At 39.9% G+C, this 25,376-nt stretch overlaps 1 protein-coding gene across 10 annotated transcripts in view; it reads right to left on the bottom strand.

The window, feature by feature from the left end:
* SETX (senataxin) overlaps positions 1 to 25,376 on the bottom strand; it is an 88,936-nt gene that overhangs the window by 47,615 nt on the left and 15,945 nt on the right. For all 10 annotated transcript variants that reach the window (XR_003211475.2, XM_025888119.2, XM_025888121.2 and 7 more), the window contains exons 6-10: positions 23,192 to 23,411; positions 22,104 to 22,223; positions 18,986 to 19,157; positions 18,765 to 18,849; positions 14,103 to 18,311 (exon numbers count right to left, since the gene is read on the bottom strand). Coding sequence is in view for 9 of the 10 variants with exons in the window: in XM_025888119.2 (XP_025743904.1) it covers positions 14,103 to 18,311; positions 18,765 to 18,849; positions 18,986 to 19,157; positions 22,104 to 22,223; positions 23,192 to 23,411 (4,806 nt within the window). In the remaining variant the exon portion in view is untranslated. The remainder of the gene's footprint in view (positions 1 to 14,102; positions 18,312 to 18,764; positions 18,850 to 18,985; positions 19,158 to 22,103; positions 22,224 to 23,191; positions 23,412 to 25,376) is intronic.

Here is a 25,376-nt window from a genome sequence, read left to right as displayed (position 1 = left end):
TGGCAGAGAGGCATGTGGGTGGCTCGGCTGGTTAAGGGCCCGACTCTGGATTTGGGCTCAGGTGATGGTCTCAGGGTTGTGAACGAGCCCTGCCTTGCGCTGGGCATGGAGCCTGCTTAAGGTTCTCTCTCTCCCCCCCGCCCCTTCCCACCCCTGCGCATGTGCGCATTCTCACTCTTAAAAAAGGAAGAGACCCCACAACGGTGGAGAAAGCATGGAAGACAAGAAGAGGAACAAGGAACAAGGACAACAAATAGAAAACCGTAACAAGTACAGCAGAAATGGATCCACTTACACCAACAGTCACCTTAAAGGTCAATGATCTAAACACACCAAATAAAAGATTGTCAGAGTGAATCAGAAAATAAGACCCAACTGTATGCTGTCTACAAGAAACTCACCTTAGATATAAAGACACATTACGGATTAAAGTAAAAGGATGGAGGGGGACCTGGGTGGCATAGTCAGTTAAGCATCTGACTCTCGGGTTTCAGCTCAGGTCGTGACCTCAGAGCTGTGAGACTGAGCCCCACGTCAGGCTCAGCACGGAGTGTGCTTAAGGCTCTCTCTCTCTGCCCCTCCCCTGCCCCGCCCCAGACTCTCTCTCAAATAAATAAATCAATCTTAAAAAAAAAAAAAAAGTAAAGGGATGGAGAAAGATAAGCATGCTAACACTAATAGAAAGAAAAGAAACAGTATCACACAAGGCAATTTATATATATATTTCTTGACACCACTGCACCTGCTAGTAGATACCATTTCCAGTTAAAGAAAATAAGAATATTCAAATGACATGCCCAAAGCAATACAGCTAGTAACTGGGCAGACAGGATTTAAGAAAAAAACTTATCATCACATTTTCTAACAAACAATAGAAGGAACAATTTAAAAAAGAAAGAAAGAGAGAGAGAGAGAGAAAGACAGGGAGGGAGGGAGGGAAAGAAAGAGGCAGTAGCTATATTAATTTCCAACAGAGCAGACCTCAAGGCAAGGAAAGTCATCAGGGATGAAGAGGGGTATCATGTGAAGGACAAATAAGTCACTATTCCAAGATACATGGGTCAATACTCTAAGATGACACAATAAGCCTTCATATATATGTGCCTAACAACAGAGAATCAAAATAAGTGAGGCAAAAACTGATGGAACTGCAAGAAAAAAATAATATTTTAACACTCTTCTATCAGAAATGGACAGATCTAACAGGTAGAAAATTGGGAAAGACACAGCTGAACTCAAAAGCACCATCAACCAACCAGATATAAATGACATCTATAGACTACTCCATGACAGTAGCAGATCACACATTCTTTTCAAGCTCACATGGCAAAACAGACATCTGAGGACGTAAACCACACCTTAACAAATTCAAAGGATAGAAATCATACACTGTCTGTTCCAGACTATAACAGAATTAAACTAGAAATCAACAACAGAGATAACTGGAAAAGCCCAACATATCTGGAGATTAAACAACACATTGCCAAAGAAGAAATCTCAAGAGAAATTTTAAAAATATACTGAACTAACTGAAAATGAAAAATACAACCTCTGAAAATGTGTGAGATGTAGCAAATGCAGTGCTTAGAGGGAAGTTTATCCACACTGAATGCATATATTAGAAAAGAAGAAAGATCTAAAATCAGTAATCTAAGCTTCCACCTTAGGAAACTAGAAAAGAAGAGCAAATTAAATCTAAAGCAAGCATAAAAAGAAAAATAATAAAAGAGCAGAAATCAATGAAATTGAAAACAGGAAATCAGTAAGAAAAATCAATGAAACCAAAAGCTGGTTCTTTGAAAAGATCATAAAATTGATGAGCCTCTAGCTCATGCTAGAGCCTAAGAAAAAAAAGAAGACACAGATTTCCAATATCAGAAATGAAAGAGGAGACATCACTATAGATCCCACAGACATGAAAAAGATAACAAAGGTTATGAACAACCCTATGACTACAAATTTGATAACCTAGGTAAAATGGACCTATTCCTAAAAAGAAATAATCTGCCAAAATTCACACAAGAAATAGATAACATGAATAGGCCAACATCTATTAAAGAAATTCAATCAGTAAAAAAAAGGAACCTTCTGAAACAAAACACCCAGGCCAGCTGAATTCACTGGTGAATTTTTGAGGAAGAAATTATACCAATTCTCTATGATCTCCTCCAGAATACAGAAGCAGAAGAGTACTTCCTAACTCATTCTATGAGGCCAACACTACCCTAATACTAAAACCAGACAGACATTACAGGAAAAGAAAACTACAGCTCAATATCTCCAACATAAAAGTAAAAATCCCCACCAAAACATTAGCAAATGGAATCCAACAATGTATAAAAACAATTACACATCATGAGGGTTAACCAACCAAGACTCCTCAGCATTTATGCAGCATGAGAATTATTTGCAAATGAGGTCAGACTCTGGTCCAACACAGCTACAATCGGTTTGTATCACCCACTTCCATGTCCAGAGTGCCCCACAATGTGGCAGGTCTGAAGAATCACCTTCAAAGATGCACTCTATGTTCATAACCTCATTCACGATTGCCAAAACCTGGAAACAACCCACATGTTCATCAACTGTGATTGGAAAAACAAATACAGCATTATCCATACAATGAAATATTATCTGAGAATAAAAGGCCATGAACAACATGGATGACCCTCAATACCATGCTAAGTAAAAGGAACCAGATGCAAAAGACCAAATATTTTATCATTCTATTTATAGGATATATCCAGAAACAGCAAATCTGCAGAGTCACAAGGTAGATTCGTGTCTGCCTAAGGCCGGCTGCAGAATGAGGAGTGACTGAAAATGGGCTCAAGGGCTAGTTTTAGTGCTACTGGAAATGTCTAAAAACTGATTATGGTGATGGTTATAAAACTCTGTAAATTTACTAAAAAAATTATTCATTTGCATACTTTAAAAGGGTGAATTTCAGAGTATATAAATTATACTTCAATAAAGCTATTAAAATGCATCCTAGCAGGTACAACAAAGAGTGAGAAAGAAAAGGACAGATCAATAAAATCTCAAACCTGCTTATCTTAGAGAACAGGGTATCTGCCTGAGAGTGCCCAGAAGGTCCCAAATAGTTCCCATCCTGGGGAGAGGACAGACTTTTAGTTTGAAATTATTTGGACTTATATTAATTTCTAAAGCAACCTTAGGAACCAGAAATAAAGAGGATCTCTGATCGTCAAGCTATAATGGCCTCCTATTACAGGCCAAACTTATTGAGAGATCACAGAGAAATTCAAAAAGTACTAAGGAATATACTCAGTATATACTATATATTCACTGGTTTGTACATTTGATGAAGTTACATTTTTATGTTTCATAACCTTTTTTGGACTTGGAAAATTTAAACATCATGAATGGCATGTGCTAATGTTTTCACACTAAATGAAATAACAGTTAAATGTACAAATAAGTGAATGTTTGTGGTCCCATCAAAGCAGTATTAAGTTTAGAAGAAATCACCTAGGTTCAGAGGACAAATAATCATGCATATAGTTAGAAAATAAGCTCCCTGAGTAGAACATTTACAATGCACTGAACAGAAACTAACATTCATTGGCTCTTCAATTATTACAGGACAGTGGAAATGCTGTAATATCATACAATGCACTGTAACTACAAAAACATACCATGTTCCTGTTCTTTACACTGGGAGGAGGGGGACATGTCCAGTGAGGCCCTATCATCAGAGGATATACCAGTCTTCTTTTTTCCCCAACAGAGAATGGGATTATTCTACAAAACTGTATGTTTCTAAAAATTTGATAATTTTTCAGATCAAAATATTCTATTACATTCTGATAAAAATATGACCACTATATACATTTTCTTTGATTATAAGGGGATGGTTAAGATAATTCTCTTGATTTAAAAAAATTACATTATTAAAATAACAGCTATTTCACTGTGGAAAAGGAGTTTTTACAAAGGTGGTTCCCAGTAACCAATGTTGCTCTTTGCCTTACAGGTTATAAGAAAATAGAACCAAACACAAAACCTACAAAGCAACTGCCATTCATACTGATATGTCCTATCTTCCCTTTCTTTACAAAGTCAAAGGCGAAACCCACTGACTTTTGTTCTAAATCCCTCTTGTCCTCCTTAAGACTCAAATTTCTGAAGTTACCCATTTTCTTACATCAATCTCTTCCTGCCCATTGTTCCTTCCCATCAGCATACACCTTGACCCACCTCTCGGAAAACAAAAAACCCACCCAAACCATGTGGAGACAAGGGGGTAAAAGAGGAACTTTGTGCTTTGTCCTCAATTTTGCTGTGAATCTGAAACTGCTTTATAAGGTTTCTTAATGAAAGGGGGGAAAAAAGCACCACTAGCAAACAAAACAAATCCTTTTTTAACTCCCGAATCACCATCCAACTACTGCCCATATTTTTCTGCTCCCCTTCTTTTTTCAAAACAGTCCTGCTATTCACATCTTTTATACTTGGCTTCTGTCCTAACCACTCCACCAAAATTTCTCATCCAGGTAGCATACTCCACTTTCAAAGATTACTTCCTTGCTCTCTTTTTGCCTCCTTGCTTTTGATCTCAGGTAAACAGTAAATCAGAATTCAAGATATACTCCCATCAACAGTCTATGCAAGGCCTCTCTTACTCGATTTTTCCTTTTACCCCAGATGCCCACTCCCACAACTTCCACCTTCCACACCCATCCTGTTTCTGGTACTAGTTATCACTAAAAAAAAATCCAGTGCAGTGTGTGTTTACCCCAAAGGACACTGTGGTATAAATCTTACTTTTTTTCAATCAATACTTAAGAGTTTGTTGCTACTGATTACAGTTGGAACTATCCTATTACATTCATCCATCCTAACTGGTTCTAACTCCATAAACAATCCTGTAAATAACATCCTGAGACGCAGATTCCCATGGATGGACCAAGTGAGTGTTCTGGTGAGCACACCCCAGTGTGAGACTAAGCAGTCAGAGTGATCACAAACTTTGGCTCACCACCCTGTTACTTTAATGTCCTTTTCTTTGTTTGAGCAACACTTCATATAGTTATTCACCATTTAGTCTTCCCTTCGGTGGACTGCTAGTTTTATTTTTTGTCCATCTCCTATTGATTTCCCTGTATTTTTGTTGATTTACAAAAGCTCTTTGTAAAAGCTCCTAGTTGTCTCCTGTCACTTTTGGAGTATTTTAACTCTTCTCCCCATCTGTTAACTATGAATATGGGGTCCTTCACTGAAAAATTCTTAACTATGACAGAGTAAAACCCAAATTTTTCATCTTAGGGTTAATGTTTCTTGGGTTTTTAAGACTTTAGTCACCTAAATTGACGTGTGTTTTCTGATATTTATTCTATCTTATATAATTCTACCTTTCAAATATGTGTTAATTGAAGATAATGTGCTGTAAGATAGTAATGTAGACTAATTTATTTCCGCTACAGCAGGCCAATTTTCCCCCTACTATCGAACAGTGTCTCCTTTCCCTGCTGACCTGTGGTGGCCCATCAGTCTTACCCTAGGTTGTCATACATGCAGGGAAGAGTTAGGTCTCTTAACATGTTTGCAGTTTGGGTTTTGTTATAACTGATACTTCTTTTATATATTCTAGCTAGTTATTACAGCTCTAAAAGAACATTTTTTTTTTTTTGGCACATCAATCTTGTACCCAACTATTGATTCTAATGGGATTTCTATGTAGATAGTGATACCATCTGCAAATGATCAGAATTATGACTCTTCCAATTATTCACTGTTTTCCTCGCCTTCATGAACTGTATTATAGAATATTAGCTGGAGTACCTGTCATAATCCACAACAACCGCTCTGTCAACTGCTGTTTTGTCTACTTTGAGATTACACTATTGCATCCATGCATGCTCACGGTCGATTATATGTTCTTGGGTCACTGTTCCTTTTATGAGTATCTACTGTCTTTGTGTTTCTGAATTATTTTCACATTCAATTTTGTTTGATTATAAAACTGCAATTCTGCTCTCTTTTGGTCATGTTATTCTGTTACTCTCTTTTTCCATCCTTTCATCATAAACTTTTCTGGCTCTTTTTATGCGAGCCTCTGGCAGACAGTATTACTACTGGAGCCTGCCTCTTTAGTACGTTCTAAAGGTCTTGCTGCAACTGTTAAGAAGGTGTACATGTGCTTATATTCCCTTGGCACACTAAGAACCCTTTTGACCCAAACTTTTTTTTTTTTTTAAAGATTTTATTTATTTGAGAGAGAGAGAATGAGAGATAGCACGAGAGGGAAGAGGGTCAGAAGGAGAAGCAGACTCCCTGCTGAGCAGGGAGCCCGACGCGGGACTCGATCCCGGGACTCCAGGATCATGACCTGAGCCGAAGGCAGTCGCTTAACCAACTGAGCCACCCAGGCGCCCCTTGACCCAAACTCTTAAATCCTTCCCTATTTCTGGGCAATTTTCAGTTTTATCACCCCAGCTCATTTTTTCCCTCCTGAGATACTTATTACACATAGAATACTACTTGTACCCAACCTTGTGCCTTTTCTTTTCTATTTCCCACTTCCATCCTTTCCTGATTCCTCAGGTTCTGTATATTTAATATTTGTGCCACTTAATGAATCCTTGATTTCAACTATTATCTCTTTCATTCACACTATCTTCTGTGTGTTGTTATGGTTTCTCCCTCCTGCTTCATGTTTCATGTTCTCTCCTCTATCTCTGAAAATATTTAACAGGCTAAATCTTCTTCTATCTGCTCCACTACTTTTGCTTTATCTTTCTGTATTTTCCAGTTTGCTACTTTTCTCTTATAGTGACTACATTCCAAGGAGATTCATCTCTCCCTCTTGAATTCGTACTCCCCACGGATTCTAGGCATATCAGCTGGAAAGGTATGCCTGGTGGGGGGCGGCAGGGGAGACACAAGGGGCTAAATCCTAGCACCACTCTAGCTTTTGTGCCTCTTCTAATGAATGGAGTAGGGAGTAATGGACCGGGCGGGGGGGGGGGGGGGGAGACATACCTCAGGAAATGAGCATGGTAGTATTACAATCTGCAAATCTACCCCAGCACTTATGTTTTTCAAACTCTAACTCCCTTGGTTACAATAACCTAGCCCTAGGGACAAGACCTCTCAAGAACCAAGGAATTCAAAGACTAACTGTGAGCCATGCCTCACATGGGCTGGGCTACAGAACCACCCTAATGCTGCCTAACTACTTTTGGCTGACATGAGCTAGCTGCAACTTTTCTGCCCTGTACTACACGGTAACATCAGAGCAGTGTTCTAGCCCAGGGCGATGAGAGAAAGGAAAAAGGGCAAAGTAAAAAAATCCACTCTCATTTCCATCTGTAGCAGTTCTTCTAGTCTGGTCTGTCATTTCCTTCCCACCCTGAGACCTAAATCACATCCTACTGTCCCAAGGCTTTCTCACAATATATATTCGTCTGACACATTCAACTGTACCCCTCTGGCTTCTGTGATGTCACTTCCAGAAGAGACCGCCATTAGCCCGAACTCATGTGATGCCCAGTAAACAGCATCACCACCTGAACAGATGCTTAAGCCAAAAGCCTCAGAATCCTCCTCTCTTCCCCTTAATTCCCACATCCATTCCATCAATACATCTCCAAAATTCACACGTAATGCATTCACTTTTACTTCCAGAGCTGCCACCCAAATCAAATTACCATCATCTTTCTCCCAGGCTACTGCAACAGTCCCTTGACACACCTATTCCATCTATACTTGTCTTTCCATCAGATTACTCTCCATGGAGCAACCAAGAATGATGTAAAAAACTGCAATCTGCTGCATATTACTACTCCCCAGCCTAACACCAACCAACTAAACATCTTCCAACACTTTCTCACTAAACTGAGGATGAAACCCAACCCACAGTTTCCATGGCCGTACACCATCTGGCTCTTGACTACTTCTCCAGTCTTATTATATTTCCCTTTCCCCCTCAGTTCCTTCACTCCAGCCACACCAGCCTAATCTCTCTGCTCATACATGCGCACTTAGTTCCCATCTCCAAAGCATAATTTCCTGACATTCCCCTCTACCCTGCACAAAATGCTCTTCTTCTGGCTACCAGCCAGGTCTCAAGAGCAGCTTCCCATCACTTATCGTATCAGCCTGTTTTGCTTCCTTTGCAGAACAAATTACAATCTGAGATTAGCTAAAGAAATGAAGCAATTTCCCTACAGGGGATTTAGGTACTGATAATCAAAGTTAGTACCCAAGAAGAGCACTTCCTTCCTACCTAATCCCTGTCCATACAACCTAAAATGAGCCTGGTGACAGGAGAGGACTGCAGATAAGGAGAGCAAATATAAATGTTAGGATTAAAGAGCAGGGGCACCTGGGTGGCTCGGTCGGTGAGGCGTCTGCCTTCGGCTCAGGTCATGATCTCAGGGTCCTGGGCTCAGGCTCCACGTCAGGCTCCCTGCTCAGCGGGGAGCCTGCTTCTCCCTCTGCCCCTCACCCTGCTCCTGCTCTCACTCTCACACATAAATAAAATTATTAAAAAAAAAAAAAGATAAAAAAGAGCATTCGCCACAATGGCCCAAAAAAGAGGAATCTGCCAAAATGTCATTTATCTAATACTTTTATGTGTTACATGCAAGGATTAAAAAACAAAAATATCTTCTATCAGGCATATCAGTATATAAAAGACTCATATTGCTAGAAGTTGAATTTGCTCTCATTTGGCTTTTGCACCAAAAGATAATTTACATGTTATTACATTTCACCTGCAGTAAGATGTATTAACTAGGTATGCTTTATGTCCTAAATAAGATACCAAATTTTTGTAAAGAGAGTCTACACCCACTATAGCATTCTATTGACAAACATTATGAAGTCAAATTACAACAGAATGAGGGTGATGAGCCTTGATGAGGGTTGATGCCATAGTCTGTGGCTCATTACAATACAAATTAGAGGTAATCAAGGCATCTTAATACCACCACTAATAACTGCTGGCCTGAATAAACAAGAAATGCTAAAACAATGTTGTTTAAGCTGTATGGTTAAAAAAAGAGAAAGAAAATTTCAAATAAAAATGAGATTGAGGAGCGCCTGGGTGGCTCAGTCGTTAAGCGTCTACCTTTGGCTCAGGTCATGATCTCAGGGTCCTGGGATCAAGCCCCGCATCGGGCTCCCTGCTCCTTGGGAAGCCTGCTTCTCCCTCTCCCACTCCCCCTGCTTGTGTTCCCTCTATCGCTGCATCTGTCAAATAAATAAATAAAATCTTTAAAAAAAAAAAAAAACAGAGATTAAACACAGGCATTTCCCCTTTCACTCCTCTTGAAACCCCACCAAAACACCAAAGCAATTTTTAAAAAACAAGATTAGTTCATTAGGACAAAGAACAGAAGACACATGTATCAAAATGTTGGAAGCTGGATGAATGGTAGCTGACTTAGCAAGTCCAAGAAGCTGAGCTGCAACCTATTAGCAATCTGATGTAGACCTCTAATCTGGAAGGAGGGCTGAAGAGAGACAGCCCCTCTCTGCAACCCACAAAATACTGCAGAGATTTTTGTCTCTGGAGAGGGTAAAAAAAAAAAAAAGTCTTCAGCCGTGGGGACAGCAGGCACGGTGGATACACAGTACTGACAAAGAGGGAACTTAGGCAAATGTTTATACACTGAATGCTGGGACCCTTCCCTGTCCCCCACCCTCATCCCATGGTCAGCTGCCTGTCAGACCTACCCTTTCTAGGCAAAATATCTGAAGATTCTTCTTTGGGGAATCTGACCTCACTTAAGAGAGAAAAAAGATTATAAAGATACTGACTTATAAGGGTGGGGATGGGGCTTCACAACAAAGCGCCAATGGTTAACTAGCCTACCCTTTCACTCAGAGCTTCTTTTTAATCTTATATACAACAAAATACAGATTTGTAACTACACCGAAGCATACAATTTTCACATAAAGAATGAAACTAATGCTGGGTTTCACCATGTTATGGTGTCCTTCAGATCGCATTTAACTTCCCCACAGTGCAATAAAAAGGATCATTTTAGCAAAGCAGGAGCTTTAGGTATTCCTAGCATCTCTTTTAACCTGTCACTATTTAAATTCATCCCTTTTTTATAGCGTTTTTATAAACTGAGATGTATTTCATACAACATAAAATTCACTAAAGTGTACCCTTTCAGTGGTTTTTAGTATATTCACTGTTCTGTGGAGCTATCACCATTATTTAATTCCAGAACACCTGCATCATCTCAAAATAAACCCTATACCTATTGGGAGTGTCCTTTCCTCCTCCAACCCTGGTAACCAATAATCTACTTTGTCTTTATGGATTTACCTATTCTACACATTTCATATAAATGGAATCATACAATATATGGCCTTCTGTACCTGACTTCTTTCACTTACCAAAATTTTTTTTTAATTGAAGTGTACCTGACATATTAGTTTTAGGTGTTAGCATAATACTAACAATACATATTATATAATATTACATTATTATATATAATTTTTCAAGGTTCATCAATGAACATGTAAAAGTAGCAGATAATGGCTTATTCCTTTTTACAACTGAGTATTTCGTTCTATGTACATTAATATATTTTGTCCATTCTTCAGCTAGTGGGTATCTGGGTTGTTTCCCCTCTTTGGTTACTATGAATAATGCTCCTATCTGCTTTTCAGTGTCCTGTTCTTAATTGTGAGATCACCCAAAATCATCAGTTATCTGAAGAAAAGAGTTAATATATAAGGTCTGTATACACTAAAACGAACAGGCAAAAAGCAATTGGAGAAACAGGAACTATGCAAAGAGAACTTTTTAACTGACTTTAAAACTATCGTTAACAAACTTCAGACAATAAAGAGATGCCATGGGGTGCCTGGGTTGTTCAGTCATTAAGCGTCTGCCATCAGGTCATGATGCCAGGGTCCTGGGATCGAGCCCCGCATCAGGCTCCCTACTCCTTGGGAAGCCTGCTTCTCCCTCTCCCACTCCCCCTGCTTGTGTTCCCTCTCTCACTGTGTCTCTATCAAATAAATAAATAAAAATCTTTAAAAAAATGAAAAATAAATTTAAAAAATGCCATGCTCATGAAAAGAATAGGATCCTATAAAATGGAATCCTCAGAGAACAAGAGTCCCATGAAACTAAAAGTATGCTTAAAAAAAAAAAATAGGTGAGAAGGCCTCTGATAAAGTAGAAAAAGAAAAGTTAGATGGAAAGTAGAAAAAATGAGATAATTTAAGAAATTTTAGGACATACAAGGTTTCAAAACTTTATCATCCACACATCCTTTTTTCAGGAAGCTGGAAGACTGTGCTTTGCTAAAACGATGGACTAACCAAGAAAGATAACTAGGGGCACAAGAGACAGAGATCCAACACAGGAAAGAAAGAAATGCAAGCCCCGGGATGAGGATGGTGAGTACTTCAGGATAACCATCATAAACCAAGAATACGAAACTTATAGATTATTTCATGTACCTGATCATGAGAGATTTAAACATCCAAGAGTCTGAAGCTAATTTAGTTTTAAGTATATAGAAAATTAAATGAGACAATAAATCCAGAGAAAACCAAGAGTTGGGAAGGAAAGGAAAAGCAGTTACAGCATACTACATGACTTAGCTGTGGGTACTTTTATAAAGTCAAAACAACAAACACTGACCTAAAAATCATAAAATAACTCTGTAATGAGGATGAGGGAACAGGAAAGGTATGTGAGAATGTAGGGCTGCAAGAAAGGGTACTTCCTATAGCAAGAGAAGATGCCCAAAACTGAAAAGTTAAGAAATCACAAGAGTGACATGTTATTTAGAAATATGGAAGTAGATATCAAAAGGATCCATTAAGAATAAAAAATGGTTACTGAGAGAGTGAGGGGTGCATGCCATTTTTTACAAAAGTATTTGACTATTTCAAACTTTGTGTATGTATAATAGGGCACCTGGGTGGCTCAGTCAGTTAAGTGTCTGCTTTCAGCTCAGGTCATGATCTCGGAGTCCTGGGACAGAGCCCCATGTCAGGCTTCCTGCTCAGTGGGGGGCCTGCTTCTCCCTCTCCCTCAGCCACCCCCTCCACTAGCTCGTGCTCTCTCTCAAATAATAAAAAATAAAACATAAAAAATAAACTCTGTATGACGCCGCCTGGGTGGCTCAGTTGGTTAGGCGTCTCCCCTTGGCTTGGGTCATGATCCCAGGGTCCTGGGATCGAGTCCCACGTCGGGCTCCTTGCTCGGCGAGGAGCCTGCTTCTCCCTCTGCCTGCGCGCTGTCTCTCTGATAAAAATCTTAAAAAAAAAAAATAAACATTTCAAAAAAAACCCTCTATGTATAAATGGAACTTGTGCCTATTCTGTTTTGAAAAGACTAGAGCTACGAAAATGTCCTGAAAGGAAGAGATCTTATGGAGGGATATAGGATTACCTCTTAATTCAGGGAAAAATAAAAAACAGATCTGTCCTAAATTTAAGGGCCGTGAATGGCTTGCTTTCCAGCAAGAATAAAGATTAAAAAATAAGCTTCAAAATGAATAAAATTTATTTTCCCCAGCTTACTTAACTACATACACCGCTCACTGAGCTAAGAATTCTTCTATGGGAAGAAAATAATTCTCCTAATACTAAATCAGTATTTCACTTTGCTGTTATGGAGATACTAAAGATCCTTTGTCAATTAGTTGTTTCTAATGCTTCTAAAATACTAATAAAATAAATCTTAAAACAATGGCTAAAATTGGGGGCATAAATTGATATAAAAGTACATTTTAAGGATGCTTTGATTCAAGCTTTATAACAAATATTCACAATTTACTTGATGATCTTATCTAGCACACTTGCCCCTTCGTGTGATACATTTCCTTTTCCTTCAACACACTAAGCTTGATTCCACTTTTGTATCTGCCCTCACCCTGCCTGGAATATACTTCCCATGGTGGATTCCTTCTGGTCCCAGTGTAAATACTATCGCTTGCAGAGACTGTCAAACCTTTCTGTCAGAAGTGCCCTATGCGCTAAATCACACTAGCATCCTTCCCCTGATCTGAAACCATCACATCCAGAAGGCAGAGACCTTGTCTGCCATATTCACCACTTTACCCCCCAGGCCTGTAATAAAACTTGCCACATATCAGCCACCCAAATATCTTGCAGGTGAATGAATACACAAATATTTACCTCAGTGTTCTTGGTTTTGTTTTTAAGAAACTCAGGTTGTTATATACTCGTTTTTTTTTTAAGTAACTTGAAAAAGTAAAAATCTAACTTCTGACCCCTAACCTGCTTTGAGAATACCAAAAACATCTTTCAAAATGCAGTTGTATGCTTACACTTAAAAGTATTAGCTATTTTTCTGAGGTTCAAATTTAACTAGGAATCTTGTATTTTATTTGGCAATCCTAGTCAGGGGAAGGAAGGAAGACAGAAGAACCAGAATGGGATGTGTTAAGGTAGGGGAGACGGGGAGACAGTTAAAGGGAGAGAGCAACTGCTAGGATGAGTAAGAAACTGGGAAGACAGATTATTATGTAAAGAGAAATCGAGGATTTACTGCTTTTTGTTGTTCATGTAATTTACCCCCTGCCACCTCCTCAAGAAAACTTCAGGAAAGGTCTATATTACGGAGACCATCCCGAGAAGTCTTCCCTTACCTCTGTATCAAAAAAAACACTTACTCCTGTGCTACCCCTGGACTTGGTTCATTAGCACTCTGAATTGTGTCGGGAGGTCCCAGAAGGGCAGAGGTTAAGAAAGTGCTTCCTCGGGCGCCTGAGTGGCTCAGCTGGTTAAGCGACTGCCTTCGGCTCAGGTCATGATCCTGGAGTCCCTGGATCGAGTCCCGCATCGGGCTCCCTGCTCAGCGGGGAGTCTGCTTCTCCCTCTGACCCTCCCCCCTCTCATGTGCTCTCTCTCTCTCTCTCTAATAAATAAAATAAAATCTTTAAAAAAAAAGTGCTTCCTCTGTATCACCAGCAACTAGGAACAGCGTCTGGCACAAATGTCCATTCAACACATAATCTAAAAGCTACAACTAAATCAAAACTACGTTATTTTATCTGTACTCTAATCACTCCCGAAATAAGAAAAGAAGCAACTTCAAAGTCTTGGCAGGTATACAATTAAAATATACTTACTGTTTCAAAAGTATTCAATATCATCAAAGGGAAAAAAACATTAAAATAATCTCCACAATCTTGAAATCTGACAGGCACAGGTCTCGAGATGGACTGACAAAGGCTTGCTGGGGGCCCGCACTGATCAAAGTTCACAAACATTTCGTATTTCCATTTTAAGACCTCTTTGACAAAAGTGTCAGAGATGGACTGTGATGACAAGAGAATGTGGACCGGAGAGGAAGCCGAGAAGGATTTGCTTTCACCAAACGTCAGTTTGTAACCTTGCCTGCTGGAATTACTTGTCTGGGGATGAAAAACATTGCCCAAACTCTTCACTTCACCCCCTGGCTTTGGAGACACCAGAGAGGCTGGCTGTGGGACTTTCAAAACAGCCTGTGCCCCATTTGACTTATTTTTTAGAGCTGGTGGAAGTGCAGAGGTACTTTCCAAAGACTTGGAAAGGTTAGCAATTCGTGAAGTACTACTTGAGCTAAAAATCTTCGCAGTGGAAGGTCTGGAAGGCTTAGATGCAGAAAGGGGCAAGCCAGGTTTACGAAATACATCTTCATCTGCTGCTTTAGCTTCACAGTGTTTTGAGCAGTAGTCACCCTGGTTTTTTTGGGTTTCAACACAATCTTTGTACTTACATTTTGTGCTATTCCAAGATTCCAACTGAGGCTGACTTACAGAATCTTCCACCTGAGCTGTATCTTTGCCATGAACTACTTCAATGAGTTTCTCATTACCATTCTCCATCTGTGAACACAAATCCATATCTTCAGGATCGTGCTGTGTTAGAAATATATTCTCATCTTCTGTATCACTGTTGGATTCAGGCTCTCCGTCTTTCAAAGCTGCCAACTCTAAATGATGTACTGTTCGGTCACCACCGCCTAAGGGGTCTGCCGAAGCAGAGACAATGATTTCATTTGTTGGTATTCTTCCATTCAATACAACAGCAGCAGACTGGTTCAAAAGACAAGCATCATTGGTCACCTGAGACACATATTTTGTTTTCATGGGTTCTGGTTCCGAAGACACACATTTTGTTTGTTTCCCAGTGTTGTTAGCAACCACCTCAGTTCCTCCTTTGTAACTATAATCTGAACCATCTGATTCTGGGACAGGTATGTCAGAATTTTGTGCTGTACACAGCCCTGCTCTTGTAGTATCTTTATTTTCATAATCCAAAAGTCCTTGTCTATTTTGTTGTGATTTGGATCTCATCTGCCTTCGCAACTGAAGATCTTGACTTGTCAGCAGTTTCTTATTGTTTCTGACAGAGAGAGTCTGAGGAGAAATTAACTTAGTCTTTTTGCTAGTATCAACCACTCCAACAGTTTTGCCATGGTGGCGTAACCGAACTAAACACTCTAGAGATCGCTGAGACAACTCAAATGCCCTACGAGGAGCCTTCTTCAGACCAAGTTTCTCAACCGTTAAAGTTGGTTCAGGGCACTGGCGAAATTTCTTTGGTGGAACTATAGCAGGAGTTGTCCTACAACTTATATAATTTGAACTTTTGTTCTGCCCTTTCTTGGTATCTGAATGTGTTTTCTTAGGAGTTTTAGAAAGTGGGACTCTTCTAATGGGTTTGGAGTAAGTACGAAGCTTTGGAGACTTCTTTAGTGAAACCGTAGTGTCTTTGTCTCTCTGAACACCTGAAGTGGGACTCACTGTCCTTAGGTCCATACTTTTAAAATCATTTTCAGTCAGACCTCTCTCAAGAATATCAGGCTGGTCCTCATTTCTATCAGAAGGTGAAGGCCTTAGAGGACCTTCAGCCATAGGTTTTTCAAATCGTTTTCTCTTACGTTTTTTTACTTCAATTTCACAGAATTCCCCAACAGAAATACTACTCTGTGGCTCTGTGTGTTTTTCAATGCCCTCTGCTACCTTCTTAATAACCTCTTCAGATACATAATCTGTCTCATAACCCCAATCATTCATGATATCAGCTATGTCAGTCGAACAAGAGTTTTTTTCACTCTCTTGAACTGAATTCTTGTCTGGTTCCTGATCTTGCCAAACTGAAAACACTTCACATGGACTTTCAAACTCAAAAAACTGAGAATCTGATTCCTCAAACTGCAAAAGGGACTTTGTCTCCTCTTCCTTTATTAACTTCTTTTCCACATTCGTACTAGCTATTGAAGTATGCTGCTCTGGGCATTCTTTCTTGATGCCTATTTTACCTTGTTTAATATGTTTCTCCAAACCTAGAATTCCTTCATCATCATCATCATCATCATCAGAATCTGAAATAATAATAATCTGGCCCCGACAGGCTTCCCTAGTATTATTCTGGTCAGCCGGGAAACATCTTCTGTCGTCTTTCACTCTCCTTTGTAGCTGGGATGAGCTTTTTTGAGTTGAATCTGATGGGAACTTAATAACGCTGGCTTGAGCTATTAAAGATAACTTGTGGAGGTCTCTGTCTATCTGAGAATCTGTTAAGGTGTCAGACTGAGGACTGAGGCCAGGACCTTGTTCTCTCAAGTGAGAAGACATCTGACTGGTATTCTTGCTAATTTCCTTATCTTTTGATTCAAGAACAGTCACAGGATCTTTGAAGGGAGACGTTTTCCTCACGAAAGTGTTGGTCACTTCCGTAAATGAGACCAAATCTTTATCATCGTGACATTCCTGTATTTGATAGCTGTTTTCATGGGAAGAGAAAATCTCTAACTCTTCACTCTTCAGTTGTTTCTTTTTCAGCAATAAACTCTTTTGAGATTTTTGTTCCCCATTTTTTTCATCCAGAATGCCGAGAGGGTCTAAAGAGAGATTGTGCATGAAGCCATCCCCTTTCTGACCTCCTGAATCTTTCCTTGAATAGAAACTGTCAATGTTAGACACAGTTAGGTTTTCCTCTAAATTACCAGTATTACTGATCAAAGTACTTTTCCTGTGTTGCTTCTTTATTACATGTGATAACTTAGCACAGATTTCATCTTTATGTGCCTTAGTTTTTGATTTTGCGGTTTTGCCAAGAGCATCATCCTTGAAAGATAAATCCTCATTTGATGTGCATGCCTTCTCCAGAGAATCAGTGCTAGAGTCGGTCAACAAACGTGTTGACGTTATTATTCCTCTGTCATATCCCCTTTCTGGACCATTCCTTGAAGTACAATTCTGCAGTACATTTCTTGAAGTACAATTCTCTTTCACGGACTTCTGCTTCCCTGTACTTATTTTAACTTGATCTTGAGCTCTTTCAGTGAAAACGTTTTTACTACTCTTCTTTATGCATGACTCAGCTGAGAGATGATCTTCTAGTTTCCAATCTTTTATATAATTTTGCTCATTATCCTCTTCTATAGTGTTGCTTGCTTTAATCAATATATTCTCTTGTATTTGATATGCCTCAGCTTTCATTGGTTCTTTAGAAAATGTTGGGCTGGAGTTTTCCAGACAGTGCAGATCTTTATTGGATCTCCTCTCTATTTGTTCACTTTCTTCTTTACTGTAAGATGCCGGAGAGCTTTTACCTGCAGGACTCAAATCCACAAAAGTGTTACATTGAGGTACTTTGACTTTTATGTTTTTAATAATTTGCTTTAAACAAGTTTGTAACTCATGGGTTTCCTGAGTAGTCAACTGCCAACCCAGAGATAAATTTCCACGCAGAAATAAATTGAGTTTATCCCAGAATCGCTTACATAAAGTTTGCTGCCCAAGCTGATAACCTTCTTTAAGGAGACTTCTAATCAGCTGCACACAAGCCAGTTGTACAGAATTTGATGGCATTGAATGCAATGACAGAGATGATATCATTGCTGTTCCTTTAGAGCAATTTCCAGATGACTTCTCAGAACTCCGTGCAAATGCAGTGGTAGGTAGCTTGGCACATTTTACAACGGCTTCTACCCATTGCTGGGAACTAACCCACAGCAAATGCAGACATTTTTTATTTCTATGCAGCTCAATCACGGACACCAAAATCAGAAGAAAAAATTCAGTAACTTTGTCACATATGGCATCTGTTTGGTTGAGGACATCCTTGACTTCAGAGTGCAGATGATGAATAACCTCTACTATATAAGCCACACCCAAATCCTTAAGATCCATGAGGGACTGAACAAAAGGGATGAACCACAGAAAGGTGCTGTTATGAACACGCATGTCTTGACCAATATCTGACTGAAGCACACTGGCTAATGTTTCCATCTCTTCATACATGTTAGGACAATAATCTGGGCAAATGGCTGATCTCCACCCTGAATCCTAAAATGAAAGAAATACTGACATTAGATAAGCAAACAGAATTCATGATGGATTTAATGTATAGCTATTAAACAATACATCGCTTAGTTTTCCTATTTTGGTTCACATATATGCCCCAAAAATGGAAAACATAGGTCAATGTCGAGGTCAAGGATTCATGAGTACACCTCATCTTCTTTCCATTAGCAGTTTCGATTCCAGTCATGTCACTTATCTCCCTCAACCTGTAACCTTACCACCCTTCCTAACTGCCCTTAATCTTCCAAAGTGTGCACCCTGTAGTGACAGTCCATTTTCCCCATGTACATCTGTTCAATCAGAAACCCCTTATGCGGTAGTGGATTCAGAATAGCTATGTATCATAACATCAGTACTTCAACTAATTATGTACAACATCACCTACACAATATAAAGGCAATACAGGATCATCTGAATTCTCAACCTGTTTTATACCTTTTTGGTCTTTTCGGGATTATAATTGTATACAATCTGGCTGCAAGTCGCATCATCCAAATATGATTCCGGTTCTAACTTGGTCCTTAAAGAGTAAGAATAAAGAGAAATTACTGAAACAAAAAAAAAAGCAAAAAGGAAAAAAGCCTATTGTTAAGTCAGTTACAACAGACTTCCTCACTGAGATTATTTTAAAATACTGACACATTAACTGAACTAACCTTACAGAGCTGTTCCGTATATTTTGGATCTCTTTATTGTAGCTCACATTGTTGATAATGGTCTGAAATGCCTCAATAGGATCAATACGTTGACCCCAGACCTTAGATCCAAGGCGATCCAGAATCACCATGAAACAGTGTAAGGCTGGCCAAAAAGGATCCACACTATCATCTGAAATACAGTGGAGTAATTGCTGGATTACAAAATGATCAGAAAAAGATGCTAAAACATACTGAGAATGAAGCATTCTTTATCTGGGTAGGAAAAAAACTGAAATCAAAGCAGCTAATTTAAAATAAAGTGCTGCCAACCACAGGTTTTAAAAACCTAGTAAACTTTAAAGCTGATTTTGCATTTTTTTCAAGCAATACTATACACCCCTAGGAAATTTTTTTAATGGGGAACAAATTGAGAGTCTAGGTAAACTCACCTCTCTCACCCTGTTTGCCATACCTGAAACAACCCTTCCTACCGAACAAAGCCCATGATACAAGAAATTCTGGTTTTTAGCATGATCTGAATTATGTGTGCCATTTGGCTGCTGTGAAGAACTGAATCCCTTAGCTAATATTAGGCTAAGCAGATACACACACCCTTCATCCATCCATATGTCAACTTGGCTTTGTTATCTACTTTTCATCCAAATGGCAGGAATTCCCACTACTGAGAAGCTCTTACCTCCAGTCCTTTCCCTCTCCTCTATCAGATATGCAGTGGCAAAATACTGCCCTACTCAAAAGCCTTCCAATTGCTCTTTAATGTCTTCCAAGAAAATTCAAAGTCCTCAGTCATGCACTTCTTGTAAGATCCTACTCTATTGTTTCTTTCCAGCTTTACTTTGCACACTCCCATAATCACACCCTATCTACAGCAAAAACAGCTGGCTTTTTCCCAAGTAAGAACAAGAATGCCTTCACTATTAGCACCACCTCTCAGAATCCTCCATCCTCAAGCCCAGCACAAATGCTCCTACTACATCAAACATTCCGTGGTCACTTACTCTTCTCTAGCACTCTTCTGGACACAGGTGCTCCCACTCACTGTTACTGATAGGTTATCTGATCACCTAGAACTTTCTGCTGTATTTCCTTCAGGGCTCTTAAACTCTATTTGCTTTACCACAGGCATTTGTGTAAACCTTCTCACACTTTCTTGTCTTTTCCTGCAACTGATACAGTGTCTTATGCCCAGTAAGCTCTCAAGTAAGGAACAAAGTCGTCAGTTTGAAGACCGTTATGAAAGCCTTCTTAAAGAGGTAACTCCTGTTTTGAAGAACATTAGGGGAGCTGGATTAACGGAGAAGACAGAATTGTATGGGCAAGGCACAAATAAATGAACTATTAATGTAGTAAATGCTGGTAAATGAATTAGTAATAACTTTAAGAATAATGTAGCAAGAAAATGTATGTGATCACAAAAAGAGTAACACTGGGGGGGCACTGGGCGTGGTGTGGCACCGGGGCTGGGGATGGTGGTGGCCATGGTTGAGGCAGCTCCGGGATGAGCAGAAGGAGCGCCGTGAGATGGGCCAGCTCCCGAGGCAGCAGGGAGGTCACTGCCTCTTACTACAGCCGCTCAGAGGTACTAAAGGAAGCTCAGCAGATGTGGGCACCCCAGCCAGCAGCAGAGATGGGCGCAGGGGAGCCACAGAAAAAGCCCCTTCTGACGCCCCAAGGAACAAGCCAACCCCATCCAGGCTCCAGGACACCACAAAGCAATATGAAGCCTGTCCATGAGAGGAGTCAGGAATGCCTTCCACCGAAGAAATGTGACCAGTGAGGATACATAGAGAACTACCAGCTGCTCAACTAACCACACACCCTCCAGTGATGCCTCTGAATGGTCCCGAGGGGTTGTGGTGGCCAGGCAGAGTCAGGTAGGCGCCAGAGTCAGCCTGGGGGGTGATGGAACTGAGGCCATCGCTGATCTGATGGTGGACCACAATGGTATGCTGTATAAGGTGGCTATGCCACCTGCTACCTCCTCCCCAACTGGCCTCCCATCTGTGGTAAATATGAGCCCCTTGCCCCTCCCCCCCAAAAGAGTAACATTTACATAGCTCTTTTAGAATCTTGCACAAATGACTTTATATCCACGCTGGAGTTGTCTAAAGAGAAGTGAATGTGGGGGAAAAATGATTCATTCTGTTTTCATAGGATCTGGCATCCTTGATCTTTATCTACTCCTTCATCAAGATTAGAAATATTCAGTACAGATCCTCCCTGATCAGCCTGATACAACCACGAGCAGAAGAAAGTGAGGGTCTAATAATAAACATGACTACAAATTTTACACCCTGTTTTCTAGACTATCTGAACACCACTGTCCAAGAGTGCTTTCTGCACTGATGGAAATGTTCTTTATCTACACTGGTCAATACAGTAGCTACCAGCTACATGTGGCTACTGAGCACTCAAAGTATAGCTTGTGGGACTGCAAAACTGAATTCTTTATTTAATTTTAAGTTAAGTTTAAATAGCCACATTTGGCTAACAGTCACCATGCTGGACAGTGGAACCCTAGAGAACCAAAGTGAAATGAAGAACCAGGAAAAAGGAAGACCCTAGGACAGGGAAGGCTTTCTCAACAATTTTAACTACCATGTCATTAGAAATTTATCTGCTAGTCTTTTTTTTTTTTTTAGATTTTATTTACTCATTTGAGACAAAGAGATACACAGAGAGAGAGAGAGAGAGCATGAGCAGGGAGAGAGGCAGAGGGAGAGGGAGAGGGAGAAGCAGGCTCCCCGCTGAGCCAGGAGCCTGATGTGGGGCTTGATCCCAGAACCCTGGGATCATGACCTGGGCCGAAGGCAGACGCTTAACCATCTGAGCCACCCAGGCGCCCCCTGCTAGTCTTGATTCTACCACTAACTGGGCATTTCAACATGAAACAGTAAGTTAACTTCCCTGGGCTTCAGTCTGCTCTTTTATGAAAGTAAGGTGCTGAAATTAAACTCTAGAAGTCCCTTCCAATTTAAAAATCTAAATCCGTAACTTAACCATACAAACGTTCTTCTTTTGTCCACACCATACACCCAAATTCTTGTAATAACACTAGTATTTTAAAAGGGCACATCACAGTATTCAAAAGCATTCAGCAAATGAAGGTTATTACCATCTGCTTGCCTCTCCATGGTGTGAAGTATTGATTGCATAAAATCATTCTGTTTGTCTGAGCCCAGCAATAGTGAGTCCATGGCCTGCTCCTCCAGAATGGTCAGCAACATGCAAATACCTGTAAGATCATTGACAAACGTTTTCTTGACTTGATTAAGTAACACTGCTCTCATGCCTTCTCTGGCTTAGTTGGCAAAAGAGTAACAAGGTGAGGGCGCCTGGGTGGCTCAGTTGGTTGAGCACCTGCCTTTGCTGAGGTCATGATCCTGGAGTCCTGGGATCGAGTCCCGCACTGGGCTCCCTGCTCAGCAGGGAGTCTGCTTCTCCCTCTGACCCTCCTCCCTCTCATGCCCTCTGTCTCTCATTCTCTCTCTCAATAAATAAAAATCCTTAAAAAAATTATAAAAAAAATAACAACGCAGTAAAATGAAGCAAACCAGTATCCAGTTCCTCAAACATTTAAGTCTGAGATAGTCATACACAACTGCTCCCAAGTAACAGGACTTTAGACTGACTTGAAAGTAAAAAGGGAAAATGGTACGAACTGGTTAGAAAACAACTGCTATGTTGACTACCACACAATTTGTATTTCCTCAAATCTAAGGTGCCTTCAATTTTAAGATCACCATATTCTGAGTACTCATCACTGCCAAATATGACACATGACTGTAAGACTCAGAATCAGTAAAGTAAGGTAGAACTATTTTGAGTCAGTGTAGAACTTGTTGAAAAACCAAAGCTATTATCTCTTTCAGCCAGGGAGTATTTTACAGATGGGAAAATCTCTTTAAAATATATCAAATCCCATTAAAGCCAACTGTTATACTATTATCTTGTTATATATAGTATTGCTTTAAATAAAAGATTTAGTTGCCATACTCAAACATGTACCTCTCACAAAGATGGTTTCTAGGATAAATAATGTTTAAAAACAGGATGTGTAATGGCTAAGTCAATTTAACAACAGAACAAGAAATGGGAACTATGAAATCCTTGATCAGATCACCAAGAAACCACTTCCTTTGCAGGATACTCATTAAGAATTATGAAAAATACTAGTTATATTTGTGTAGGAACAGTACTTACCTAACCAATAGTTTTTGTAGTTGGTGGTATCGTACATGTGTGAGGGCAGAAGAATCAGTTTACCCTTCTCGAGAACAGAAGAAGTATAAATGTCTGGACTTTCCAAAAGCCCCAATTCAATGACTTTAAAAAGGCAAGTCAAAACCTCCTGCAAGTCATAATAATCATCTCTGTCCACTTTTCCCAAATTTCTTGCGGTCAGGATAGCCCAACGCCGAACCTAAAGGCATAACATGTTCACTACTTCATTCAACAAATAATTGTCTACATGCAGCAAGAACCTAGTTAAGAAAACAGGATTCTCTATAGATTTTAAAAGACCTAAGATACAGGATGCCTGGGTGGCTCAGTCGGTTAAGGGACTGCCTAAGACACTAGTAACGCAATGCTTGGACTGTATTACTTTATCCTGATATGAACCCTAAGAAAGCATTTGAGATAATCACTTAACCACTGATTAGAAATATATAGGGGCACCTGGGTAGCTCACTCAGTTAAGCATCTGCCCTCAGCTCAGGTCATGATCCCAGGATCCTGGGATCAAGCCCCTTTTGGGCTCCCTGCTTGGTAGGGAGCCTGCTTCTCCATCGCCCTCTGCAGCTCCCCCTGCTTGTGCTCTCTCTCAAATAACAAATAAAAATTTTCTCATAAAAAAAAAATATATATATTAAGGAATTATTTTAGGTGTGGTGATATGAATTTTTTTAAAAAAGTCATTATCCTTAGGGACATACTGAAGTATCTTATGGATGAAATGCTCTGACGTCTAAGATTTGTTCTAAGTAACCCAAAGGGATATAGAATATTGGCTATGTAATGATAACTCACAAAGCTCATTGATGGATATATAAGGGTTCACTGTATCATTCTACTTTTGTATGTTTGTAATTTTCCTAATAGAAAGTTAAAAGAGGGGGGGGAAAGTGGAGCCTCAGAAGAAATCAAAGGTCACCTCTAAATGTCAATATAGCACAGGCAAGTGATTTTAAATTTCTCGTGGGCAAGGGGTGCCTGGGTGGTACAGCCGGTTAAGCATCCAACTCTTGGTTTTGGCTTAGGTCATGATCTCAGGGTCATGAGATAGAGCCCTGTATCGGACTCTGCACTCAGTGTGGAGTCTGCTTAAGAGTCTCTCTTCCTCTCCCTCTGTCCCTCCACAACCAAGCTCCGCCCCCCTCGCTCCTTCTCTAAAATAAATAAATCTTTAAAAAATTTTCTTGTAAGCTATGAATTAAATTCAGTAATCACGACCAACCTTAAAAAACTAATAACATAGACAGAAAAATATCAGCGTGCATCCTGCATGTTAGGACTATTATTTTGGGAAATGTCTGTGTCACATATGCATATGTTATGTGTACTCAATGAAAAACACTTTTTATCATAGGTTATGGTCAAAAAAGTTTGAAAAACAGAGCTAATGGACGTTGGAATGGATTGGTTCTATGCCAAAGTAAGTAATGAATTTTAAACTTTTGGAAAAGATACAAAGGAATGCATGAGTCCATACTGGTAATAAATAGGTAAAAAAAAAAATGAGAGAAAGGCAAAAGCTCCTGGTTGTAGTACAATCAATGTCACGTGTTAACTGGTAAATGTGTTGAGTGCTGGATGGGAAAATTACTTCACAATCTTGGAAAAACTGGTTCAGGCAAAAGCATCAGTTAGCACTAAATATAGGAGAAAACTCTGGTGAGGAGCAGGGCATTTCTGTGATCTCCAGTATCTAAGAAACAGAAATTATACAGTGAAGAAACTGAACAACACCTTGACTAGCTGATCAAAATTAACATAACCACAAAGGGCAAATGATATGATGTGCGTCTGTATAGGATACTCTGAGAAGAATGTCACATCACTTTTATGGAGTACCCCAGCTGGGAATGCATAGCTTGACTCTAACAACTAGGAAGCATTAGACAAACCAAAAATGAGGAGCATTCTATTTTTTAAAAGGTGCGGGGAGGGGCACCTGGGTGGCTCAGTCGTTAAGCGTCTGCCTTCAGCTCAGGTCGTGATCCCAGGGTCCTGGGATCGAGCCCCGCATTGGGCTCCCTGCTTGGCGGGAAGCCTGCTTCTCCCTCTCCCACTCCCCCTGCTTGTGTTCCCCCTCTCGCTGTGTCTGTCAAATAAAACCTTTAATAAATAAATAAATAGATAGATAGAAGATGCGGGGACAGGGATG

Source organism: Callorhinus ursinus, unplaced genomic scaffold (assembly GCF_003265705.2).
Source record: "Callorhinus ursinus isolate GAN/ISIS: 27379988/994484 unplaced genomic scaffold, GSC_fseal_2.0 scaffold24, whole genome shotgun sequence".
Taxonomy (NCBI): domain Eukaryota; kingdom Metazoa; phylum Chordata; class Mammalia; order Carnivora; family Otariidae; genus Callorhinus; species Callorhinus ursinus.
Note: the sequence above shows the minus strand (reverse complement) of the source record. Positions and strands in the feature narration are given on the sequence as shown.